The 21,148-nt window shown below is 41.1% G+C and overlaps 8 protein-coding genes across 8 annotated transcripts; 5 read left to right on the forward strand and 3 right to left on the reverse strand. All coding sequences in view use genetic code 12, as the record gives it.

The window, feature by feature from the left end:
• Positions 1 to 345: 345 nt before the first annotated feature.
• PICST_29929 (predicted protein) lies at positions 346 to 1,062 on the forward strand (the record flags this gene model as incomplete). The annotated part of the gene is made up of 1 exon (XM_001382476.1): positions 346 to 1,062. One exon carries the CDS (start codon positions 346 to 348, stop codon positions 1,060 to 1,062), a length of 717 nt encoding a protein of 238 aa, XP_001382513.2.
• Positions 1,063 to 2,673: 1,611 nt separating this feature from the next.
• On the forward strand, positions 2,674 to 4,617 carry PICST_29930 (predicted protein; the record flags this gene model as incomplete). The annotated part of the gene is made up of 2 exons (XM_001382477.1): positions 2,674 to 4,276; positions 4,493 to 4,617. The coding sequence occupies 2 exons, from the start codon at positions 2,674 to 2,676 to the stop codon at positions 4,615 to 4,617; spliced, it is 1,728 nt and encodes a 575-aa protein (XP_001382514.2).
• Positions 4,590 to 5,627, reverse strand: PICST_54188 (predicted protein; the record flags this gene model as incomplete). Its single annotated transcript, XM_001383029.1, has 1 exon — positions 4,590 to 5,627. A coding segment is annotated over one exon (1,038 nt), but the record flags the coding sequence as incomplete, so codon positions are not given.
• A 1,709-nt stretch (positions 5,628 to 7,336) lies between these two features.
• Positions 7,337 to 9,562, forward strand: PICST_35091 (predicted protein; the record flags this gene model as incomplete). The annotated part of the gene is made up of 2 exons (XM_001382478.1): positions 7,337 to 9,380; positions 9,441 to 9,562. The coding sequence occupies 2 exons, from the start codon at positions 7,337 to 7,339 to the stop codon at positions 9,560 to 9,562; spliced, it is 2,166 nt and encodes a 721-aa protein (XP_001382515.2).
• A 925-nt stretch (positions 9,563 to 10,487) lies between these two features.
• On the forward strand, positions 10,488 to 15,197 carry PICST_70510 (predicted protein; the record flags this gene model as incomplete). Its single annotated transcript, XM_001382479.1, has 1 exon — positions 10,488 to 15,197. The coding sequence occupies one exon, from the start codon at positions 10,488 to 10,490 to the stop codon at positions 15,135 to 15,137; it is 4,650 nt and encodes a 1,549-aa protein (XP_001382516.2). The 3' UTR covers positions 15,138 to 15,197.
• Positions 15,198 to 15,227: 30 nt separating this feature from the next.
• Positions 15,228 to 16,565, reverse strand: WDR4 (WDR repeat protein putative Transfer RNA methyltransferase; the record flags this gene model as incomplete). Its single annotated transcript, XM_001383030.1, has 1 exon — positions 15,228 to 16,565. One exon carries the CDS (start codon positions 16,563 to 16,565, stop codon positions 15,228 to 15,230), a length of 1,338 nt encoding a protein of 445 aa, XP_001383067.2.
• A 209-nt stretch (positions 16,566 to 16,774) lies between these two features.
• On the reverse strand, positions 16,775 to 18,945 carry PICST_81447 (predicted protein). The gene is made up of 4 exons (XM_001383031.1): positions 18,858 to 18,945; positions 18,774 to 18,800; positions 18,515 to 18,641; positions 16,775 to 18,478 (listed from the first exon to the last, which is right to left on the reverse strand). Exons 1-4 carry the CDS (start codon positions 18,937 to 18,939, stop codon positions 16,819 to 16,821), a joined length of 1,896 nt encoding a protein of 631 aa, XP_001383068.2. The 5' UTR covers positions 18,940 to 18,945; the 3' UTR covers positions 16,775 to 16,818.
• Positions 18,946 to 19,904: 959 nt separating this feature from the next.
• PICST_65232 (predicted protein) lies at positions 19,905 to 20,558 on the forward strand. The gene has a single exon (XM_001382480.1). It carries the CDS (start codon positions 19,931 to 19,933, stop codon positions 20,513 to 20,515), a length of 585 nt encoding a protein of 194 aa, XP_001382517.2. The 5' UTR covers positions 19,905 to 19,930; the 3' UTR covers positions 20,516 to 20,558.
• Positions 20,559 to 21,148: the final 590 nt, after the last annotated feature.

Genomic DNA, 21,148 nt, shown 5'->3' on the forward strand with positions numbered 1-21,148 from the left:
TCGAATACCTCCTCCATTGTTCAGAGTTAGATTATACATCGTGTCTGGCATCTTTCGATCCAATCAGTGGCTCACTTGAATTTTGAGGGTACACACAACCTTTTGCGATCGGATTGATAAGGCTGTGCGAATCGGACCCCAGATTAAATCGTTCTAGCAGACATCTCCAGATAAACAGGAACCATTTGCCTTTGGATCGTACAGGGCACCAACAAGGACAAGCAACTCAAGTTCAAGTGAATGAGTAGTAGCACTTAACACATTAAAAGAGTATTTGAGAATATACCAGTACTCCGGAGTTGATATCGTCATACAGTATAGATATTGTCATATGATCATAGGAGAATGGTTTCCATCTTACAATTGCCAGACGACGTGCTTGCTCAAGTGATTCGTTTACTAGATACACAGGATGTCAAGTTGCTCCTTATGTTTCCGGGTTTGCGAGATCTAGCCAACGAGTACCTCTACAAGAATAGCAAGTATGTCATCTATTTCGACGACAAATCCCTAGATAGTACGTCAGAAAATGACATCAAGAAGGACACCGCAGAATGCGAGGTTTTGCAGTCTCTACAGCAGCATATAGAAGAAAATGATACAATGGATACCGACGGCGACGACAGTGATTTTGAGTTGGTAATGGACACGGATGATCTGTGTGTTAGTCCAAAGCATGAAGGTATCAGGACCGATACGCACCAAGATCTCCCTGGACTAAGAGTATCAAGTCTTGTAAATTGTGATAAGATCACCGAGCACATAGCGAGATTTCGAAATTTCCAGGTTAACATATCAGTAAGTTATTTTAAAGATATGATAGTGCAATTGGATCTCTACCATAATTTGATAAGGGCGATTTTTGAGTGTGGGTCAGAAGGGGGGTTTGACAGACATAATCATACACGCAAGAATATCAAACTACTAATACAACTAAACTATTCCTTAAACTCGTTCAATGATGTCAAAGACTGTTTAATTAATATTGACAAGGTATCGGAATACTTTAATCATCAGGGTAACAATAATGTCCAGATTGACTTAGAGTTGAATAAGAGATAATGCCCTTGAGCCATATTCACACCAGTAGGATCCTATTTGAACTATCAGTGTGGAAGTGAAGGTAAATCAGGCGTTACTTCTGAGATTTAGACTAGTGACTTCTACAAGTTTGGTACGAAAACATGAAACTAACTTTACTGCATAAGGAAGCCAGTAACCTTTGATGGTAACATGTACCGTGCAATCTAAAAATCCGGGCTTAGAGGATCTACAAGCATTTACAAAAGGCGGCCTAGTCGCCTCACTGTGGTGTGATTGAATGATAATTTCCAATATCTTCTGTAGAATCACCAGCGATGCTAGTATGTTGGGTGTTCCGAATTCTTCATGGGATTTGAGAAACATGCATTTGAATAGTTATTCAGTTTTTATACCTAGAATAACACACGGCAGCCAGACACTCCCACTCATAACTTCTCAACTCTTAGCTGCAAAGAATGGAACCAGTTCAGCTCCAGCAACGGTAACGTTCGCAACACTTAAACCCCAAAATCGTACAAGTTTTGGATTGCCGAGTTAAGCCAGAGGCACTGTGACGTCATAGTCCTTAAGCGAGAGTTGGTGCTTACGTAAGACAAAACACTTGACATCTGTCAAGGCTAGCAGTACAATTTGAGTGCGTAGGAACAGGCAGGATGTTGGGCGGAGTTCAATGCTATAAATATTTATATATACATTCAAGCTTATGTATACGAGCCTTGGCAAGGCAAGACTTGATATCCAAAGCTTGCAAAAATTGTTCGTTAGTGCCTTTCCGGCTGTCATTTCGGGAAATAGTAGCGATATCGGATAAATTCTCGGTCCGGCGAAACTGCGACTTCGAACCGCATTGAAAAGCTGATCTCACAACAGCCAAGAAAACTTCCCCTAACGTGAGAACTGGCCAGAGGTCGGAAGCAGAGCTCATAAATGAACTAAATATAAACTATACGTCTTTTTCTAAATCTCTTGTGATAAACTCCTCTGGCTTCTAAGAACTGTATCTTGGGTTTATAAGAGCTATTCCTTGGTTTATAGCAGTTAACTGTCTTCACACCGAGCCTCAGACGAGACATTTTACATTTTTTCGTTTGTGTCTCCTTATTTTCTTTTTGTCACTTGACTCTGTTGGATATCAAAAATAGAATCAAATACCATAACCACGAAAAGTGAAGAGATAGAGACATTATAAAAACGTAACAAACGATCATATTATACCTATCAGACAAAAGCATATACATTAAAAACACCACAAAACGATTTCATCATAATTTTTAACATCTCATAGCCTTTTTCGTTATCATTTAATTCTCATATCCACTACATATCCATGTCTTCAAGATGACCAGACTCTACCTTCATTTGTGGATAGCCTCAGCGCTACTCTACGGCACCGCAGCTGACGTAGTTCGCGCAACGGACGATACATCCATTTCCGACTTCTCTGGTTTGCTCATAGCTACGTCTACCAAAAAAAAAGACACATCCACCACGGCCAACGCCGCCGATACCGAAGGAATAGTCAAGCTCACGCTACCAAAGGTTACAACTACAGACGATGATAATACGTCAGGAAGGACTTCCACGCCGTCTGCCTCTATTACATCTGGACTTATTTCCCCCAACAAGACTATGGAGAGCCCAGAAGACAAGCTGATTTTTAAGCTCTTGTTAACGATACCCACCGACGACTCATACTATAACGCTCATTTCCAGGTTGGAAAGTCTGAAAACCAGGTAGACTTGCGGCTAGATTTGATCCAGCCGGAAGTCTGGGTCATGAACGATAATGCGTTCTTTGACTGTGACCATATTGATGAATGGTGGAGTTCAGAAGAAAAGGCATACAGTCAATCCTCAGACTTGCCAGCACTGATAACCACTGAATTAGAATACTTGGCTACAGTATGTGGGCAAGGGGGCCTCTACACACTGTCTACTGGCACTGCCATGCCTACTGCCACAGTTGATGGCCTAGAAAACGGCGACCCGTACTTAATTCCGTATATCAACGTAATTGAAGCATCAGGAGTATTTGCTACCGACGATATACGATTCAATCTCTCGACGGGTGCCCTGTTTTTGATGCCTAACTTTACGTTTCTCAACGTTAACCACACCAACATGTATTTCGGAGGATTGGGAGTGGCAGGAAACCCACGAGGCTCAGGTTTTCTCGATACTCTAACTGAGAGAGGAATCATCAAGTCTTCAGGTTACTCCCTTTGGTTCAATAACCAGACTGGTACGGATGCTCTTGGGCAGTTGATACCAGGTGTTGTAGATTCCAAATACTATGACGGCGACTTCTATGTGTTTGACATGTTGCCTCACTCTGGTATCCGTTTTCCTGTGGCAGAGCAATGGGCCAACAATGTGTTGGATGGGTTGATTTTGCCAACGTTGCAGATCGACGATGTTCGTGTAGTAAATCTGAACAGCAAACAGAGTCTCTCGTTAAAGTCGCTGAACGAACCCATTCCGATCATATTGGACTCAAGGTCTACGTATAATTACCTTCCCCTAGATGTTATTGTAAATTTGGCCATCCAGCTCAATGCTTACTACAGTAACGAAGCTGGAAGATGGTTGGTAGAATGTGACACTGTAGCTGATTCGGGAGGATTGTTCAGTTTTGTATTCGAAGGTTTGCAAATCAGAATCCCACTTTCGGAGTTCATGTCTGAAGCCTACTTTCAGGGAAGTCTCTTGAAATTCTCCTCTGGTGAAAGAGCCTGCTATTTGTCAGTCTTACCTACAGATCTGAACGGTTTCAACCTGCTCGGATTGCCGTTTATCAAGAACATCTACCTTGCTGTGGATAACGCTGGACAGCAGATAGCCTTGGCCAATTCAAATAGAAATCTTGTATTGGAGAAGGACGATTTCTCTGCAGTAGATAGCACATTCTCCCAGACTACAACGGTTGCAGCTGGAGGTTCTTCAAGCGCACGAAACGCGTCAGTTTCGATTGCATACATTGAATCCGGATTCATTCCGTTTGCTACTAAAGTCAACAATACTTCTGAGCAAGAGTTGACCTTCACCTTTTCTACAGTTAGCGACAGTCTGAATAATGCAGTATTGGATATTCCAGCAAGGTTCTCTGGTGCAATCATCAGAAGTGGGGAGATCATCGTGACTGGAGTTCAGACAGGGACAGGTAGTGGTGCATTCAGCACTACCACGATCCTTCTACCAGGAATGGCTAGTGCTGCAAGTGAAAGAACAACCAGTACCAATGCTGCTCGCAGCTTAAAGGGAAATACTATTGGAAACAGCATTCTCCACTCACAGCATAGTCTCAGCATAACAGTGGTGTTAGTGTTTTCGTTGATCATAGGCATTTGCATTTTATAGTGCAACAAAAGTCGTTTGTAAGATTTGTAATGAGCAATAATTAGTGTATGATAATATAGTAATAATAGAAATAATAGTAATATATTAATAGTCATAAGTTCACTATTTAACCAGGACTATAATTTGCGCAACTCTATGTCGTCACCATCATCCGTAGTGTCATTGGTGGGATCAATGTTTTCTATATCGTCATTTCTGGCCTTGAGACTCACATAACCATCGTTGTCAATGCTCTCATTGTACCTATAGTAGTTGTACCAGATTATATCAGCAAATGTAATAACCAATCCAAGACCATTGATAATACTAAGTTTGTCGCCGAAGATCAAGGAACTCAACAAGATCGTGAGCAATTCTTTGAAGATACCAGCAACTGATAGCGTGATCACCTGTGCAACAGTTAACAACTTAAATTCACACAATGTCATCATAAATGCTAAGAAGCCGGGAATAATCATTAACGATAACGTTCCAACAAGACCCCGTACTTCCCACACATGAGAATCAGTGAAGTTTGTCCATCCTTCAAAAATTAAACCTAAGAAAAATAAGATGAGACACATTGAAGGAGAAATGTAGAATATGGTAGATATGGAGTTGCTTGTGTATGGATTCCTTTTCAACAACAACTGGGTAAAAGACCATCTAAGGCCCGACATAACCGAAGCTCCTATAACTAATATGATTCCAATGCTATTGTGGGTATCTTCTTCGTCTGGTTCGTAATCATCTGGTTTTTTTACCATCATAATTACGGAACCTGTCATGACTAAGACTATACTGACTAAACGCCAATTGAACTTTTCAAGCCTGAAAAGAAGTCCGAACATGAGAACAAACATCAACGACGAAGTTTTCAACATAGTGTACAAACTTAAAGAGATGAATTTGAAAGAAACGTTGGAGAGACCTATGTCCCCAGCAGATGCTAACGAACATGGAAAGATCTGTTTCAAATATGCAATGGAGTCCATTCTGAACGTCCTTAAGAATTTTGAGAAGGAGTTGTCTGTTGGGTCAGCAACTTCGTTGACTGTGGGTCGTAACTTGGGTCTACTGTATAGTACGATGCAGCTCATGATCATAAGACAGAACTGGTGGAAGGCAGTGATGAGAATGGGGAACTTGAAATCGAGTCCGTCTTTGCCAAACATCCACTTGTTGTAGATAGAGATCGACAACGAGAAGAAGTACCACCCCAAGATGTAGATAATGGCTTCTGCTGTGTTATAAGACTTCAGAGGATTTGAGGACTTGGAAGAAGAATTCTGGTTGTTGCTGTTATTGCTGCTATTGCTACTATTGATGCTGCTGCTACCTCCCATGGCATTGTGGCCAGTGCTAGACGACGAGAGCGTTCTATTTCGGTACGGCAGATTGGGTTCATGAGACATGTTCCGTTTGAAGCTGTTGACGTATGAAGGTATGGTGAAAACGTGTAACTGGAGTTTAGCTCATCGAGATTGACGACGAGATTCAACGGTAAAGAATGTCAGAATGTACTAGTTGAGTTCTAGTTGCAGTGTTCTGGTTGAAGTCTTCCTATGAATATCGAAGAATGGATGAAGAAAACGAATTCAAAAATGGATTATGGGTACCTCTGATAATGAATGATATTCAGATATTCAAAACAGATTAGAACGAATTGAGATCACTCTGATATTTGCACTCTTATGCGATGATTTTGGGTTTGTTGTTATGTTCTGCTAACTTAAATAGGGTCTCTAATTGTAACTAGAAATGAATTGTCGACCGAGGATCAATATTACAATGAAATTTTGTGCAGAAATGTATGAGAGAACAAACAACAATTGTATTCTTCAGGGAGGTAATCGAATATGAATTAAATAATAACGAAGATTGGGAATAACAGCGAATATATCAAACTCTATAGTCTATTGCCCGGACAGTTTCGTCAGATCTAGACTTTAAATTAAAATTGGTGTTGTGTTCCAAAAAGTGGACTTGTCTAGGCGCGCTGTCATTAATTTCTTGGTGTAAACGTACGCAACCAAATAGCGAGAAAGTGAAATAGAGAGAACCCATGAAGAATACAAGCCCAAATATCTCCTACCTGTTTTGTTTTGGCACATTCAGTGCAGAGTTTTGGTGTAGAGCTCGCTCTAGCGAATTCCAGTTTGTAGTACGATTGGTGTTCTGTCAATGATGGTACCATATTCTTGAGGCATTCTACCTCTGTTTCTGTTCTTCAGTTAGACAAATAGCGGTGGGCAGTTCTCGGGAGCTTTCGCGAAAAAAAAAGCTGTTACCAGAACCCTCACTAATAGTGGTCGCACTTTTGTCACTAAATCTCCTTGCTGTCCCTCACTAAATGTACATCACCACCTTCGCCTCACTACTTCATGAAGCCCAGTTCCACTAAGAAGTAGACTTCTGCTGGGTTTCTTTCTGGCTTCACTCTGTCTCCACATGGACTTGGAACTTTGTAAATGGTAATAAAACGCGATACCGTATGCCTTCTTTGGCACTGAAACGTTCCTTCTCTCGCCCCGATTAGGCTATTCTCACTTGCCTCGTTGGGTAGTGCCCTCTGATCACAAGAATCAGATTCTCTCCACCATTTCTGTCACTAAGTTGCGCCTCATAGTGGGGAGAACACTACCACATAAAACAATAGTAAATTTCAGCGACTATTGTTACCATCGAATCGTTGACGAAGACGAGTAAACAAAATTCGCTTATTTCAAGAGAAGAACCTCCTAAACAGAAGCGAAATTGCCAATTCTACTGTCTTCTGTCAGTATTGATAATTGTTTTTTTCTCATAAACCTTAATTAAATTGAATGATAATTTCTGAATAGACTCCGAAGATTTTTCAATCATTTCTCCCTTTATAAATTCTGCATTCTGCTTACTTTGATTCACATTTATTCACTTCTTTCAGCTGCTAACGTCACTTTTCACTTATTCCACAATGTCCAAGAATAAGGACCCCAACTCGCTAATCAACCTTCAGCGAGAATACATCCTCGACCAGCTCAAACTGGTGCAAGAACCAGGTCAATTGTACAACTTGATCCTTGACGATACCACAGAGACTGTCATCAACCAGGTGCTCCTGAAGGAAGCCTTGCTCAGAGTCGTCACTTCCATAGAAAAGATTGATGCCAAACGTCGTCAAAACACATACTTAAGAGCCATCTACTTTGTCGATTCTACCATCTACAACTACAAGTGCATACTTGCTGATGTCCAAACCAATCGTTACAAGGGAGGTATAGGCCTTTTCCTTCCGTCTCTTCCTAACAATACCAGGGTAAGAAGCTTCTACGAGACAAAGTTCATCAACAATCCCCGAGTCAGTGCCTATTTCGACAACACTGCTTCCATCAAATACATCGAGGCAAACTTCTATCCAGTGGAAACGAGGGTATTTCTCACTGATAGCAATACCCCCAACTCGATGCCTATTTACTACAACGAAAACTGCATGGATTATGTGCTTGATCAGATTAAAGCCTCAGCTAGAGCCTTAGTGAACTTGATGGTGTTGACGGGAGAGTATCCCCTAGTTCGATTCTACTGTCCTCAGGATGCTACCCATGCGGCTTCGAGATTACCAGAATTGCTTGCGGATGAGTTTCAGCGCCAAATTGACGATTACGCCAGGTTGAATCACGACTATCCTCCTCAAGGTAACCCAGATAAACCTCGGTCGATTCTATTGATAACTGACCGAACGATGGATCTCTACGCTCCTTTGCTCCACGAGTTCACCTACCAAGCTATGGCTATGGATATCGTGTATAGTTTGGAAAGATCAGGCAAGTACAACTACAAGTCTGAAAATGAAAAGGGGGAAATTCAGGAAGTAGAAGCGGAGCTTGAAGATGAAGATGACGAAGACTGGGTCAATTTGAGACATTTGCATATAATCGAGAGTTCAGAATTGATCTTCAACAAGATCCAGGACATGATCAAGAACAACCCCCTTATGATAGACAGATCTAAAGCCCAGACACTGGGAGACTTGATGTATATAGTGGCTCATTTGAAGGGATTTGACGAGGAAAGAAGACATATGACATTACACAAGACCTTGATAGACGAGTGTCTCGATATCAATGCTCTGCGTAAGCTTGCTGAGTTTGCCGCTGATTTCGAACAGACATGCGCTGCAGGTGGAACCAGTTTCGAAGGGGAAAGGAACAAAAATTTGCATGATGATTTAATTGTACTATTAGCCAGAGATGATTTACATATCAACGACAAAATGAGGTTGGTGTTGATCTACGGCTTGTATCGGGGTGGGTTGATTGAGGCCGACTTTAAGAAACTTGTCAAGTTTATCGGAGTCAACGACAGGCAGATCATTTCTTTGATCTCACGTTGTTTCACAAACTTGCACAAGTTGGATTTCCCTGTAGTGAAACTGGATGTCAAAGACAAGAAAGTAGTCAAGGAGATGTTTCACACTATCAACAACGAAGGAACTTACAATACTTCGAGATTTTCTCCAGGTGTAAAACGAGTAATGCAGAACGCTGCCAAATACCAGTTGGATGAAGACTGGTTTCCGTACTTTAGAGACAAGCCTTTGGAAGAAGATATCCCAAACGGCGATTCAAGAATGTCTCCATCCACAAGTGGATTGCACTCGAATGGAGGCTCGTTGAGAAATGTCAGAATCAAGGCATCTTGGGCCCAGACATCAGCAAGAGCCGGTAGTCAAATTGGTAGACCTAAGCAGCGCATCTTTTGTTTTGTGGCTGGTGGAATCACATATTCAGAGATGAGATCTATATATGAGTTGTCCAACAGCTTGAATAAGGATTTTTACATTGGCTCAGAGTCGATCTTGAAACCAAGAGACTTCTTGATTGGCTTGCAGGGGATCGATAAGGCCAAGTCGTTAGCTGATTTGGATTTACACATTGCCAAGCCTAAGCCTACTGACCCACCCATGTACTTGTTTGATGATGGTCGTCCCAAACCCATTCCAGCACAGGCTGGAGGAGGTCGTATTGCACCACACGAACTTCCACCTCAGGTTCAGCAGCAGAGACAAAATGCTCCAGGCAGTAACGGTAACGGACCAGTCCCTAGTCATTACCAGAAGAGGGCGTCCGTGGGTTCGACAGAGGTTCCGGACAAGACTAAAGAAAAAAAGAGACTGAAGTTGAAGAACTTGTTCAAATAAACATTAGACATTAGCTTATAGATATTAGCTAGATATATGTAGTAAATACTGATGGGGAGACGTCAATTCTTTTAATAAGGGGTTCTAATAGTAGATTTAGAGTAATGAAGTATCACCAGCAGTAGAATTTATAGAAACGATGTGCTGCGGTCAGCACAAATAGTGACAAACTAATTTACCGTAGAATATCGTAGAAGCAATGTGAAGAAGTAACACCATATGAATTTATAGTGTTTAAACAGTTTTTAGTGCTTTAGTCATTAAGCAAACTCGGTTCAAAGTTTGAAAATGCTGGAACGAACTATGGAAGGATGAACCACAGCAATTGAGTATTGTTTCAAAAATGCATTCCTGGTATGAATTATTAGAATAGCTATCTTTACTCTGACGGTACTCCATTTGAGCCTTGGGTGCAAATTAGTGCTATATATAGGAATACAGTCGGGCCGTTTGTCATCCAGATTGTGCGAAATTTTACAGGAGAAGTTGGAGCTGAGATAACTGGAATAGAGAAAAGACATGTATTCGGCAAAAGAGGTTGGGAATATTAGTGGGAATGTTCTAATTGTGTCAGTATGTTCACCATAAAAGTCAGACTCCTCTTTTATCCACGTAGCCTTGCTATATCCCTCCTCTGGAGAACAATATTTAGCTTCCATATTATTTTCAATTCCTTCTGTGACAGGAAACGATCTCGGAACTGTTTCTTCTTTAGGAAACACCGAGAGCCATTTATCTCAATTAAGCGCGCTGCTTGGCTAAACCAGATTTGTAATCAATACACGGCAGTGTTACCCGGCCTTAGATACGGATGAAAAAGTCTGTAGAGACGTGCTCTACTTGGTAGGCTTTACTTTTGATTTTTCCTTTTTTCTTTTCTTCTTTAAGCTTCTCTGTAACTTCATTTATCCTCAGAAATCGCGCCATGGAACAACTCGACTTGCTATCTGTGGACGCGTCTCACGCTCCTAATGGTTGGAGTCTTCTCAGCAATTTGCCTATGGTGTATGGAAATTTCGTAGAAATGGGCAAATCTGGCCACCACAAGGGTGTTCATAATGGAACTTCTTCGGCAAAGAACGACTCGTGGTTACTGTGTAACACGCAAAGTGACGGCTGGGGGCCCTTGTCGTCCGAATACAACGATATAACGCCGTGTTTCCTACAAGGTGTGCTCTTTGGGCTTTCTGCTATTCTTATGATAGCAGTAGGTCTGTATCAAGTTTACAGTCTCAGAAAGAGAAAGATATCTGTTTCCAACAGAAAGTCATGGTCATTTTACACCAAGTTGCTCTTGGTCGTATTTCAATTGGTGTTGCAAGTGGCATTGGTGGGTCTCTATGGGGACGTCGGTATCATCAAAACGTCTCTCGTACTCAATGCTATCGCAACTGTAGTAGCATTTGCTATTCATTACATAGAACAGTACAAGCTGACAATTCCAAATGGCGTATTGTTATTTTACTGGTTGTTTCAGATCATATTAAACCTTGGACGTATAGTCAACAGCCATTTGCGTAATGAGAGCCATACCCAGTTCGCAGTAGTAGTCATTTTGTCCACTGTCAATTCTCTTTTCATTCTTGTCATAGAGGTCGTTTTTACAATGCAGCCGTTGACCAGCTACACCAAATTAATCCGTGAATCACCATATGATACTGCTAATGTCTTTTCCAGAATCACATTCGACTGGATGGGTGCTTTGATGAAGAGAGGCTACGAGAAGTTCTTGACCGAACGCGACTTGCCTCCTTTGCCAGTAGAATTGAAGGCCTCTGCCACATCTAATCGATTCGGCAACTTTTGGGAGGGCCAATCGAAACCATCGTTGTTTTTGGCTATTGCAAAAGCCTTTGGTGCTGAATTTATGCTTGGTGGAGTCTTTAAAGGTTTGCAAGATGCCTTGGCTTTTGTGCAACCACAATTGTTGAGGTTGTTGATCAAGTTCGTCAATGACTATTCCGAGTCGCAGAAGGCTGGTTCTCCTATTCCGTTAACCAAAGGTTTATTGATAGCTGTGTCGATGTTCGTCGTCTCTGTGGTTCAGACTGCATGTTTGCACCAGTATTTTCAAAGAGCCTTTGACACAGGTATGAAGATCAAATCGTCTTTGACTTCAGTTATCTACAATAAAGCTTTAGTCTTGTCTAATGAAACTAAGCAAGAGTCATCTACTGGTGACATTGTCAATTTAATGTCTGTCGATGTACAAAGATTACAAGATTTGGTACAGAACTTGCAAATCATCTGGTCTGGTCCATTTCAAATTTTCTTGTGTTTGTATTCGTTGCATGGTTTGATCGGTAATTCGATGTGGGCTGGTGTAGCAATTATGGTAGTCATGATTCCTTTGAATGCGGTCATTGCAAGAATCCAAAAGAGTCTTCAAAAGACCCAGATGAAGAACAAAGATGAGAGATCGAGATTGATCAATGAAATCTTGAACAATATCAAGTCGTTAAAGTTATACGGTTGGGAACAACCTTATTTGCAGAGATTGAACCACGTTAGAAATGAGAAGGAATTAAAGAACTTGAAGAAGATGGGAATTTTCAGTGCCTTCTCCAACTTCACGTGGACTTTGGCTCCTTTCTTGGTCAGTTGCTCTACTTTTGCTGTTTTTGTCTTGACGGAAAAGAATAGGAGTTTGTCTACAGACTTGGTTTTCCCAGCCTTGTCATTATTCAACCTCTTGTCTTTCCCTCTTGCTGTAGTTCCCATGGTTATCACTAACATTGTAGAAGCCCAGGTAGCTGTTTCCAGATTGACTAAGTTCTTAACTGGTACTGAATTACAAGAGGATGCAGTTATCAAGGCTCCCAGAGTCAGTAAGATTGGTGAAACTGCTGTATCCATTTCCAATGGTACTTTCTTGTGGTCAAAGGCTAAAGGTGATCTGAACTACAAAGTTGCACTTTCCAATATCAACTTGTCTGCTAAGAAGGGCCATTTGGATTGTATTGTAGGGAAGGTTGGTTCAGGTAAGTCTTCCATCATTCAGGCTGTTCTTGGTGACTTGTACAAGCTTGATGGTGAGGTGAGAATTCATGGTAAGACTGCCTATGTCTCTCAAGTACCGTGGATTATGAACGGAACTGTTCGTGACAACATTCTTTTCGGCCACAAGTACGATGCTGAATTCTATCAACATGTCTTGAAGGCTTGTGCTTTGACTGTGGACCTCAGCATATTGCCTAAGGGAGATAGTACTGAAGTAGGTGAAAAGGGTATTTCTCTTTCTGGTGGTCAGAAGGCTAGATTGTCATTGGCTAGAGCTGTATACGCTAGAGCTGATGTTTACTTGTTGGACGATCCTTTGAGTGCTGTAGATGAACATGTCGGTAAGCATTTGACCGATCATGTTTTGGGTCCAAATGGTTTGTTGAAGACGAAGTGTAAAATTTTGGCAACCAACTCCATCAAGGTGTTGAGTATTGCTGACAACATTCACTTGGTCAGTGATGGAAGAGTTGTTGAACAAGGTACTTACGACGATATATTCAAGCAGGAAAATAGTAAGATTCGTCAATTGATCGAAGAATTTGGTAAGAAGAAAGACAGTGGAACCAGTACTCCTACTAAAGAAATTAAAGACGAAGAAGATGAAGAACCTAAGGACAATGTGGATTTGGCCAACTTGGATTCGGACTCTGATTACGAAGTGGGCAGTTTGAGAAGAGCCTCAGATGCTTCTCTATTGGCCGAGGATGAAGTTGGCTTGTCGGACCAAGAAGAGGATGAAGATGAGGAATCTAAGGCTAGAAAGGAACACCTTGAACAAGGTCAAGTCAAGTGGGAAGTCTACAAGGAATACGCCAATGCCTGTAACCCAGTTAACGTTGCCATTTTCTTGTTTACTGCGTTCTTGTGTTTGTCTATTAATGTTGCTTCTAACGTCTGGTTAAAACACTGGTCTGAAGTGAACACTAAGTACGGATACAACCCCAACGTTGGTAAGTACTTAGGTATCTACTTTTTGTTGGGTATTGGATTTTCTGTATCTTCCTTGATTCAAAACTCGTTCTTATGGATCTTCTGTACCATTCAAGGATCTAAGAAGTTACACAATCAGATGGCTGTTAGCGTCTTGAGAGCTCCAATGTCGTTCTTTGAGACTACACCAATTGGTAGAATCTTGAACAGATTCTCCAATGATGTTTACAAGGTCGACGAAATCTTGGGCAGAGTGTTCAGTATGTTCTTCAGCAACTCGATTAAGGTTCTTCTCACTATCGTAGTTATCATTTTCTCCACCTGGCAGTTCGTTTTCCTTGTATTACCTCTTGGTATTTTGTACGTTTACTACCAACAGTATTACTTGAGAACTTCCAGAGAATTGAGAAGATTGGACTCTGTTTCAAGATCGCCAATCTTTGCCAACTTCCAGGAATCGTTAACTGGTGTATCTATCATTAGAGCATATGGTCAAGAAGAAAGATTCAAGTTCTTGAACGAGAACAGGGTTGATAAGAATATGAGTGCTTACCATCCTGCTATCAATGCTAACAGATGGTTGGCAGTCAGATTGGAATTCTTGGGATCAGTTATCATTTTGGGTGCTGCTGGTTTGTCGATTTTGACGTTGAAATCTGGACGTTTGACTGCTGGTTTAGTTGGTTTGTCTGTTTCTTACGCTCTTCAAATTACCCAGTCATTAAACTGGATTGTTAGAATGACTGTTGAAGTCGAAACCAATATTGTGTCTGTTGAAAGAATTATGGAATACTCGAGATTAACTCCAGAAGCTCCAGAGATTATCGAGGACCACAGACCTGCTGCCAACTGGCCAACCCAGGGTGAAATCAAATTCGAAAATTTCTCTGCCAAATACAGACCGGAATTAGATTTGGTGTTGAAGAATATTAATTTGCATATCAAGCCAAGAGAAAAGGTTGGTATTGTAGGTAGAACTGGTGCCGGTAAGTCTTCAATCACTTTGTCATTGTTCAGAATCATTGAAGCATTTACAGGTGATATCGATATTGATTCTGTCAATACCGGGTCTATTGGTTTGGCTGACTTGAGACACAAATTATCCATCATTCCACAAGATTCGCAAGTCTTCGAAGGAACCATCAAGTCCAACTTGGATCCTACCAATGAATACAACGATGAACAGATTTGGAAAGCTCTTGAATTATCTCATTTGAAAGATCACGTCTTGAAGATGTATGAACAGAGAGATAAGGATCAAGAATTAGAATCTGCATTGGATGTAAAGTTGAGTGAAGGTGGTGCCAATTTGTCTATTGGACAGAAGCAGTTGATGTGCTTAGGCAGAGTTCTTTTGAAGATGAGTGCTTCAAACATTTTGGTTTTAGATGAAGCTACTGCTGCTGTCGATGTAGAGACTGACCAGATTCTTCAACAAACTATCAGATCTGAGTTCAAGGACAAAACAATTATTACCATTGCTCATAGATTAAACACTATCTTGGACTCTGACAGAATTATTGTGTTGGAGAAAGGTGAAGTAGCTGAATTTGATACCCCAGCTAACTTATTGAAGAAGAAGGATTCTTTATTCTACTCCTTGTGTAAACAGGGTGGTTTTGTCGAAGACAACGATGAGTAGTCGACTTATCAGTATAGACCTGTACATTTTAGTAACTCTAATACAAAAAAAATTTCTATCATTATGTTAATTGACAAGTATTTTAGATATCTAATGTTCACTTCTCTTACGTAAAGTGTTTATATAGTACAAGGGGTAGAATTCGCGTCTCTTTTCGACATCACACTCATTGGCCAGAGTGATAGTTTGGATAATGTCGGTATGGCTTTGAACTTCGAAGACATCTTCGTCACCAAGAGTGTAAAACTCCAAAAGACTGTCTGACGTTTCTCTATCAACAGCAGCAATGATTGAAGAGTTCTCGCTGATCAAGCAGATATCTATTATAGGAAAATCGGTGGTCAATGTCTGTTTATGAGTGACTGTATTGTCGGCTTTGAGTTCAAAAGTCAAGAGACACTTGGTATTCTCAGCCAAAACTACGATGTACTTCTTTTGGGATTTCTTTGAAACAAAGGTTAAAATCTTCGCAATTGAGATTTCTTTCTGAGATTCATCAGTCAAGAATCTTTCTGGAGGTAAATGGAATTCTTCCAAGAAAGGCAATAACAAATCTCTCAATTCGATCTTGCTCAACAACTGGTTGTCATACCACTTCCATAAACAGAGGTAATCGTCACCACCTCCACTCACAAGTAAAGAAGAGTCAAATTCGGGTATATGCAAATTAGAAACAAACTCATGATGACCAAATAACCAGTTCTTAATCACATATGACTTGGGATAGTTCGAAACTCTAATATGTTCATCTCTGTCACCTGTCAAGATGAACTTCTTGTCGTTGTAGGTGGCTACCAACACATCGCTCAACATCGAGACATGGCCCAAAATAGGACTTAACTCTTTCTCGTCTACTGGAGCCTCGTTGTCGATTCCAATGGAGTAAACATCACCAAACTTATCGGCTACGATAAGAGTTTCTTGGTCTGAAGAAACAGCACAAGGTCTCTTTTGAAACACTTGTCTCTTGATTAAAGTCAAGCAGTTCCCTTCAGAGCTCAAGTCTACCTTGAAAATGATAGCAGCCTTGTCGCTGTCAGTGGTTCCCATCAAATGTTTTTCGTCTTCTGACAATGCCAATGAACGTATATAGTTGTAGATAGGTGGAGCTCCTGGACCTGGCACTGGGATCTTAGGAATTTTGATCGGCTTGGAGTCATTACCCTTAGACTTCTTTTCTGCTGGTTCGGCAGATTCGTTTTTAATTTCATTATTTTCGCTTTCTTCTGTCTGCTTATTTTGCTCTTGTAAAACTTTTATCTTTTCTTCCTGTTGTTTCTTCAATGGAGTGAACATGTCTACAGTATCAATCCAGGATCCAACAACTTTCCCATCGCTGAGGCGAAAAACCTGCAAGTGGTTCTTGACGGAGGCAAATAAATGCGTGCCTGCTTTGTTAACCAATACAATCTGGAACGGATGCTTCATGCTGTAAGGCTTTTTAGTACCTAAAATTGTTAATTGATGGTATATTCAATGAAGTATGTATCACTGCAAGAAGACAAACTGAAAAATTCGGACTAGTAGATGAGGTCACGTGAAGGAATTTTTCGAGAAGTTGCAGCTCTTCTGCATATTTTGCAACTAGATTATTCTACTAGACTACTATATTGAAGTTCGAGAGGAACCATCCTTTTCAACTTTAATGTATATTATTCGCTATGGCATTCCCTATTGTCAATTACCCCTTCTTGAAGCCCCAGCCCGAAGTCCAGCCTGCCTTAGCAGGATGAGGTTTAGTTTCCTCCGCAGACTTGTCACTGCTAATGATCTTTTCATCAGCAATGAACTTCTGAGGTCTAGGGTCATTGGCCGTGTGGGTTGTTGATTGCTGGTCAGTCGAGCCTTTAAGCTTGAAGCTGAAAAAATTGGACAAGTTGTATGAAGCGTGAGTTTCTGGAAACTCCACAGCCAAATGTTTGGGATCCATGAAGTTGAAAATAAACTCATCTGCCATGGCATTCCATATTCTATAGTTGTAAGATAAACGCCACTTATCAACAAACTTAATGTTGAACAAGCTCAAGTTACCGAAGTTTACGTCACCGGTGCCAAACCCAGGTGGTGCCTGCGAGAACTTGTCTACATACTGGGCATACCTGGTGGTAGATATGAGAGAGTTCAAGTAGTCTTCGAACTGGTATCTTATGTAATCGTCATTTCCCAAGAATTCGTCATCTCGTTCGTTCTCTATGTTGTTTATCAAATGGTTGATGAACTTTTTGTCAGCATGACTCAAGCCTAGTTCGTCTTGCTTTCCACTGGGGAAGGATATTTCGCATGTGTCTAAGTTAATCAAGAGATCGATATTGTATTTCTCAGCTTGGTTGACAAACAAAAGGTTGCTACAACCAACCATAAAACTTTCGACTGTCAATTCATCCAATTGCTGTAATGGAAGATATGGATTCCAGAATGCGTTTTTAGTATTGAAAATTTGCAATGGCAAGCCAAAAAATCTAAGCATTGATCTACGATTCGTGGTGTTAAGAGAGTTCGGTTTTGCCAATGGTCCGTTAGTTTCCACGTAGTCTATTAAGGGACACCCAGAGTTGTCTAGATTGTTGATTAAGTTTGGGATCAAGCTGATGAGGTTGTTTTGAAATTGAGTCAACATCTCAAGGCTGCTGTTGGAAAAAATCAAAATCTTCTTGTCAAGCAACAAGCTTTTGAAGATGGTTAAGAAGTTGGCTTTGAACTTGAGAATGGTGTTCTTCAAGTTCAAGTTGACGAAATTCTCTTCTTCTTTGGCTATAGATTTCTGTTGTTCGCTGAATTCATAGGTAAATTTAGTGTTTTCCTCCAACTCGTTGTCGATTAGCTTGAAAGTGTTGTTGAGGTTGTCAAAGAGATTCTCCAACAACTCGACATTGTTGAAATTGTCCTGCTGGAAATAGCTCTTGGTGATTATGGACAATTTCTCCCTGATCTTAGTGAAGATGGGTTGCTTTCTGACTATAATCACTATAGCTTTCTGCACTATAGAGCGAGTTATATCCTTATTTCTATCTCTTTCTTCTTGTGACAAATCGCTAGTTTTCACTTGTCTAACACAGGAACAGCCGAAAAGTGTTCGTAAATGACGTGGATCACCTTGGTAATCATTGAGGTCCAGCATGTTATCTATGGATTCTGAGTTCTGGAAGTCATACACAAGGTTGAAGTTGGAGAAAGTCTCTTCGAACAAGTGAGATCCATCTGGTAAAGCTTGGAACGACAAGTTCTTGAAGAGCAGCTGAGTGTACTCCGGATGGTAGTTGGATTTCCACCATTGGATTTCTGGGCCCCTCAGGTGGTGAAAATCCACTACACAGATGGCAAAGATCATATCGTCTACTTGTCTTCCGGAAGCAGCTACGACAGTGGAGGACGAAAACGTATTCTTCAACGGTGAAACAGCTATCGGGAGATTCTTAATTTGAATTGAAGATCTTTTTGTCTGAGACAGTGACGAAGTTGGTGTGTTTTCAGCAATAGAAGCTGTGGCAGAAACTGTAGTAGAAGCTGCGCCGGAGGTAGAACCAGAGCCAGAACCTATTGATTCGCTCAGGATCGGATCCAAGTCGTCTGGCTTCATAGCCAAGTTGTGAGAACTAAGACGATGACTATCCTTGCGGTAATTGACTGTGCTGGCACTTCCTAAGCGCATTGGACGGAGTTGAACTTCTTCACTCGAATTGCGAGAGTGCTGATGTGAAGTAGAAGCTGTGGAAGAGGCACGCAGATGAGCTGAGGATGTCGCGGAAGTGGACGACTTTCGTGTCTCCTGTCTCTTGGCTAGTCTGATGGGTCGGATTCCCATATCGTCGGGAACAGCATGCTGTTCTTCATTCCAGGGACTTTCTTCAGAATCGTTGCTCATTGTGATATTGACGACTTGGAAATTTTACGAAATGAACGTGAATTGGACGATTTATGGAAATCTCTAGAAAGGTTTCGTTGTAATTGTATTTGATTCTGCGGTGTTATGTTCTATTATGTAAAGCGCCTGCTCTAATTTATGCCGATTATACTTGCTGGAAGGATGTGAAGGATGGTTCTGATTCGATATGAACTAAATATGAGTTTAACTCTGAAACAAGTGCAATTCGAAAACTGGCACCTCCTTATCTGTTTGATTCTTTTCTACCCTTCTAGACCGCTATTTCGTCTCGGTATCGTCCCCAGTGATGCTCCAGAGCTCGTTTGACAAAACAAAGATGACTGCGATACCACTTGTGCTGTTCGTGTATACAATCGCCCACTTTAAAAACAGGTTGCAAAGGTGGAGTGCAGGAGTTGCAATTGAAAAATTGACAGACTACGGCGAGGAAGAATGGGAGACAGACAGCGATTTGTGACTAGAAGTTGGTGAATTGGTGAATTGGAAGATTGGGGAGTTTTATAGCCTTGGTGAGATGTTTTGAGAATGGAAATTCGGTGAAGTTTGTGTTTGGCTAGAGATGCTCCGCAAGTATTGGCTGACTGTGAAACAAATGGAAGACAAGTGAGAAAACACACATTCAATACTGAGGCTAAATCAATTGTCAATACGAAAGAAAGTCCCAACTACAAACTGGTACCATCTCGCTCATCATATATTGAATACATTTCCTCTATTCCGGTACTACTTTCGTTGTGTCTTATGTCCAAATTGTGGGTTCAAAATTATCACGTGAACGCAACCAAAATCGCAGCTACATTGGTAAACTTCTCCAGATTCCGATATAAAATGAGGTTTTCCAGCAAATTCACAATTGCCATTTTTCTAATTATCTCTGCTATTCTCTGCTACTCAATCTCTAATTTCGATCATGTCCTTACAAGTCGGCGACAAGTTCCCTTCCAACATTGAGTTCCAACACATCCCCATCAATGTTTCCGAGGTTGAAAACAACAACGTCTTGAAATGTGAAATTCCAACCTTGTTGAAGTTGGATAAGGTGTTTGAAAAACTCGCTGACACCGAAACCCCAAATGTTCTTATTGTGGCTGTCCCAGGTGCTTTCACGCCAACATGTACGGAGAATCACATCCCTCCATATTTGGAGCACTTGTCTGATTTAAAGGCCGAAAAGCATATTGGTGCTGTGATCATTATTGCTACCAACGATGCTTTTGTGCTCAATGCCTGGGGAAAATTGTTGATCAAGGACGCCATCAAAAATGTCGCTCTGATCAAGGAAGCAAATGGACCTTCTGTGTACTTTGCTAGTGACGTCAATGGCTCTTTCTCCAAGTCTTTTGACTTGGCCAGCGACAAGGGCACTGGAATCAGAACTTCCAGATACGCTACTGTGATCGATTCTAAGGACAAGACTGTGAAGTACTTTGGTGTTGAAGTTGAGCGTGGTGTCAAGTTCAGCGGTCTTGATGCTGTGTTGGGTGCCAAGTTGTAGGTATGTAACTCTTAGACATTAGAATATATTGCGATAATTGAAGTATTTTTGCGTTTGAACCCAATTAACATTTTCATTTCGAGCTAAAGGTGCAAAAAATAGAAGAAACTGTGCAGTGATTGACCTAAGAAGCAACAAAATACCAAAAGTAGTACAACAGAAGAAGCATAGATCAGGACACCGGAGTATTCGCATATCAAGTACTCAACTTGGTTGTCGGCCAGCAACAACACAAGACAAACCAAGCAGCATAGCCGAATTATCCATCAAAAACCAGATATTGAGCTCCAATTTTCATGAAGTTTGCACCCATTCCGAGTTCCCCGCCAACACACTCTTGATGCCAACTTTCCAAAAAAGTGCCGATTGCCACGGCTTAGTTCGCTCCAGCAGTCTAAGCACATAATACAGTAAACACCGAGAAACGTGTAGGGCAATGGCACCAGATGACATCTTTACGCTTAGCTGGTAGTGTTACATGGGTGGAATTGTCGAATCAGGGGAGGTCTGTCTTACCAGAACTAAGGGGTTGTGTCGAGAGAGGTTCAGACTTTGTGGGATTTTACTACTACAGTTTTGCTAGCAGAGCAGCCTTTTATTAGCGATTATGGAACTTTTAAATTGGCAAGCATT

This window comes from Scheffersomyces stipitis, chromosome 2, assembly GCF_000209165.1.
Source record: "Scheffersomyces stipitis CBS 6054 chromosome 2, complete sequence".
In the NCBI taxonomy this organism is placed as follows: Eukaryota; Fungi; Ascomycota; class Pichiomycetes; order Serinales; family Debaryomycetaceae; genus Scheffersomyces; species Scheffersomyces stipitis.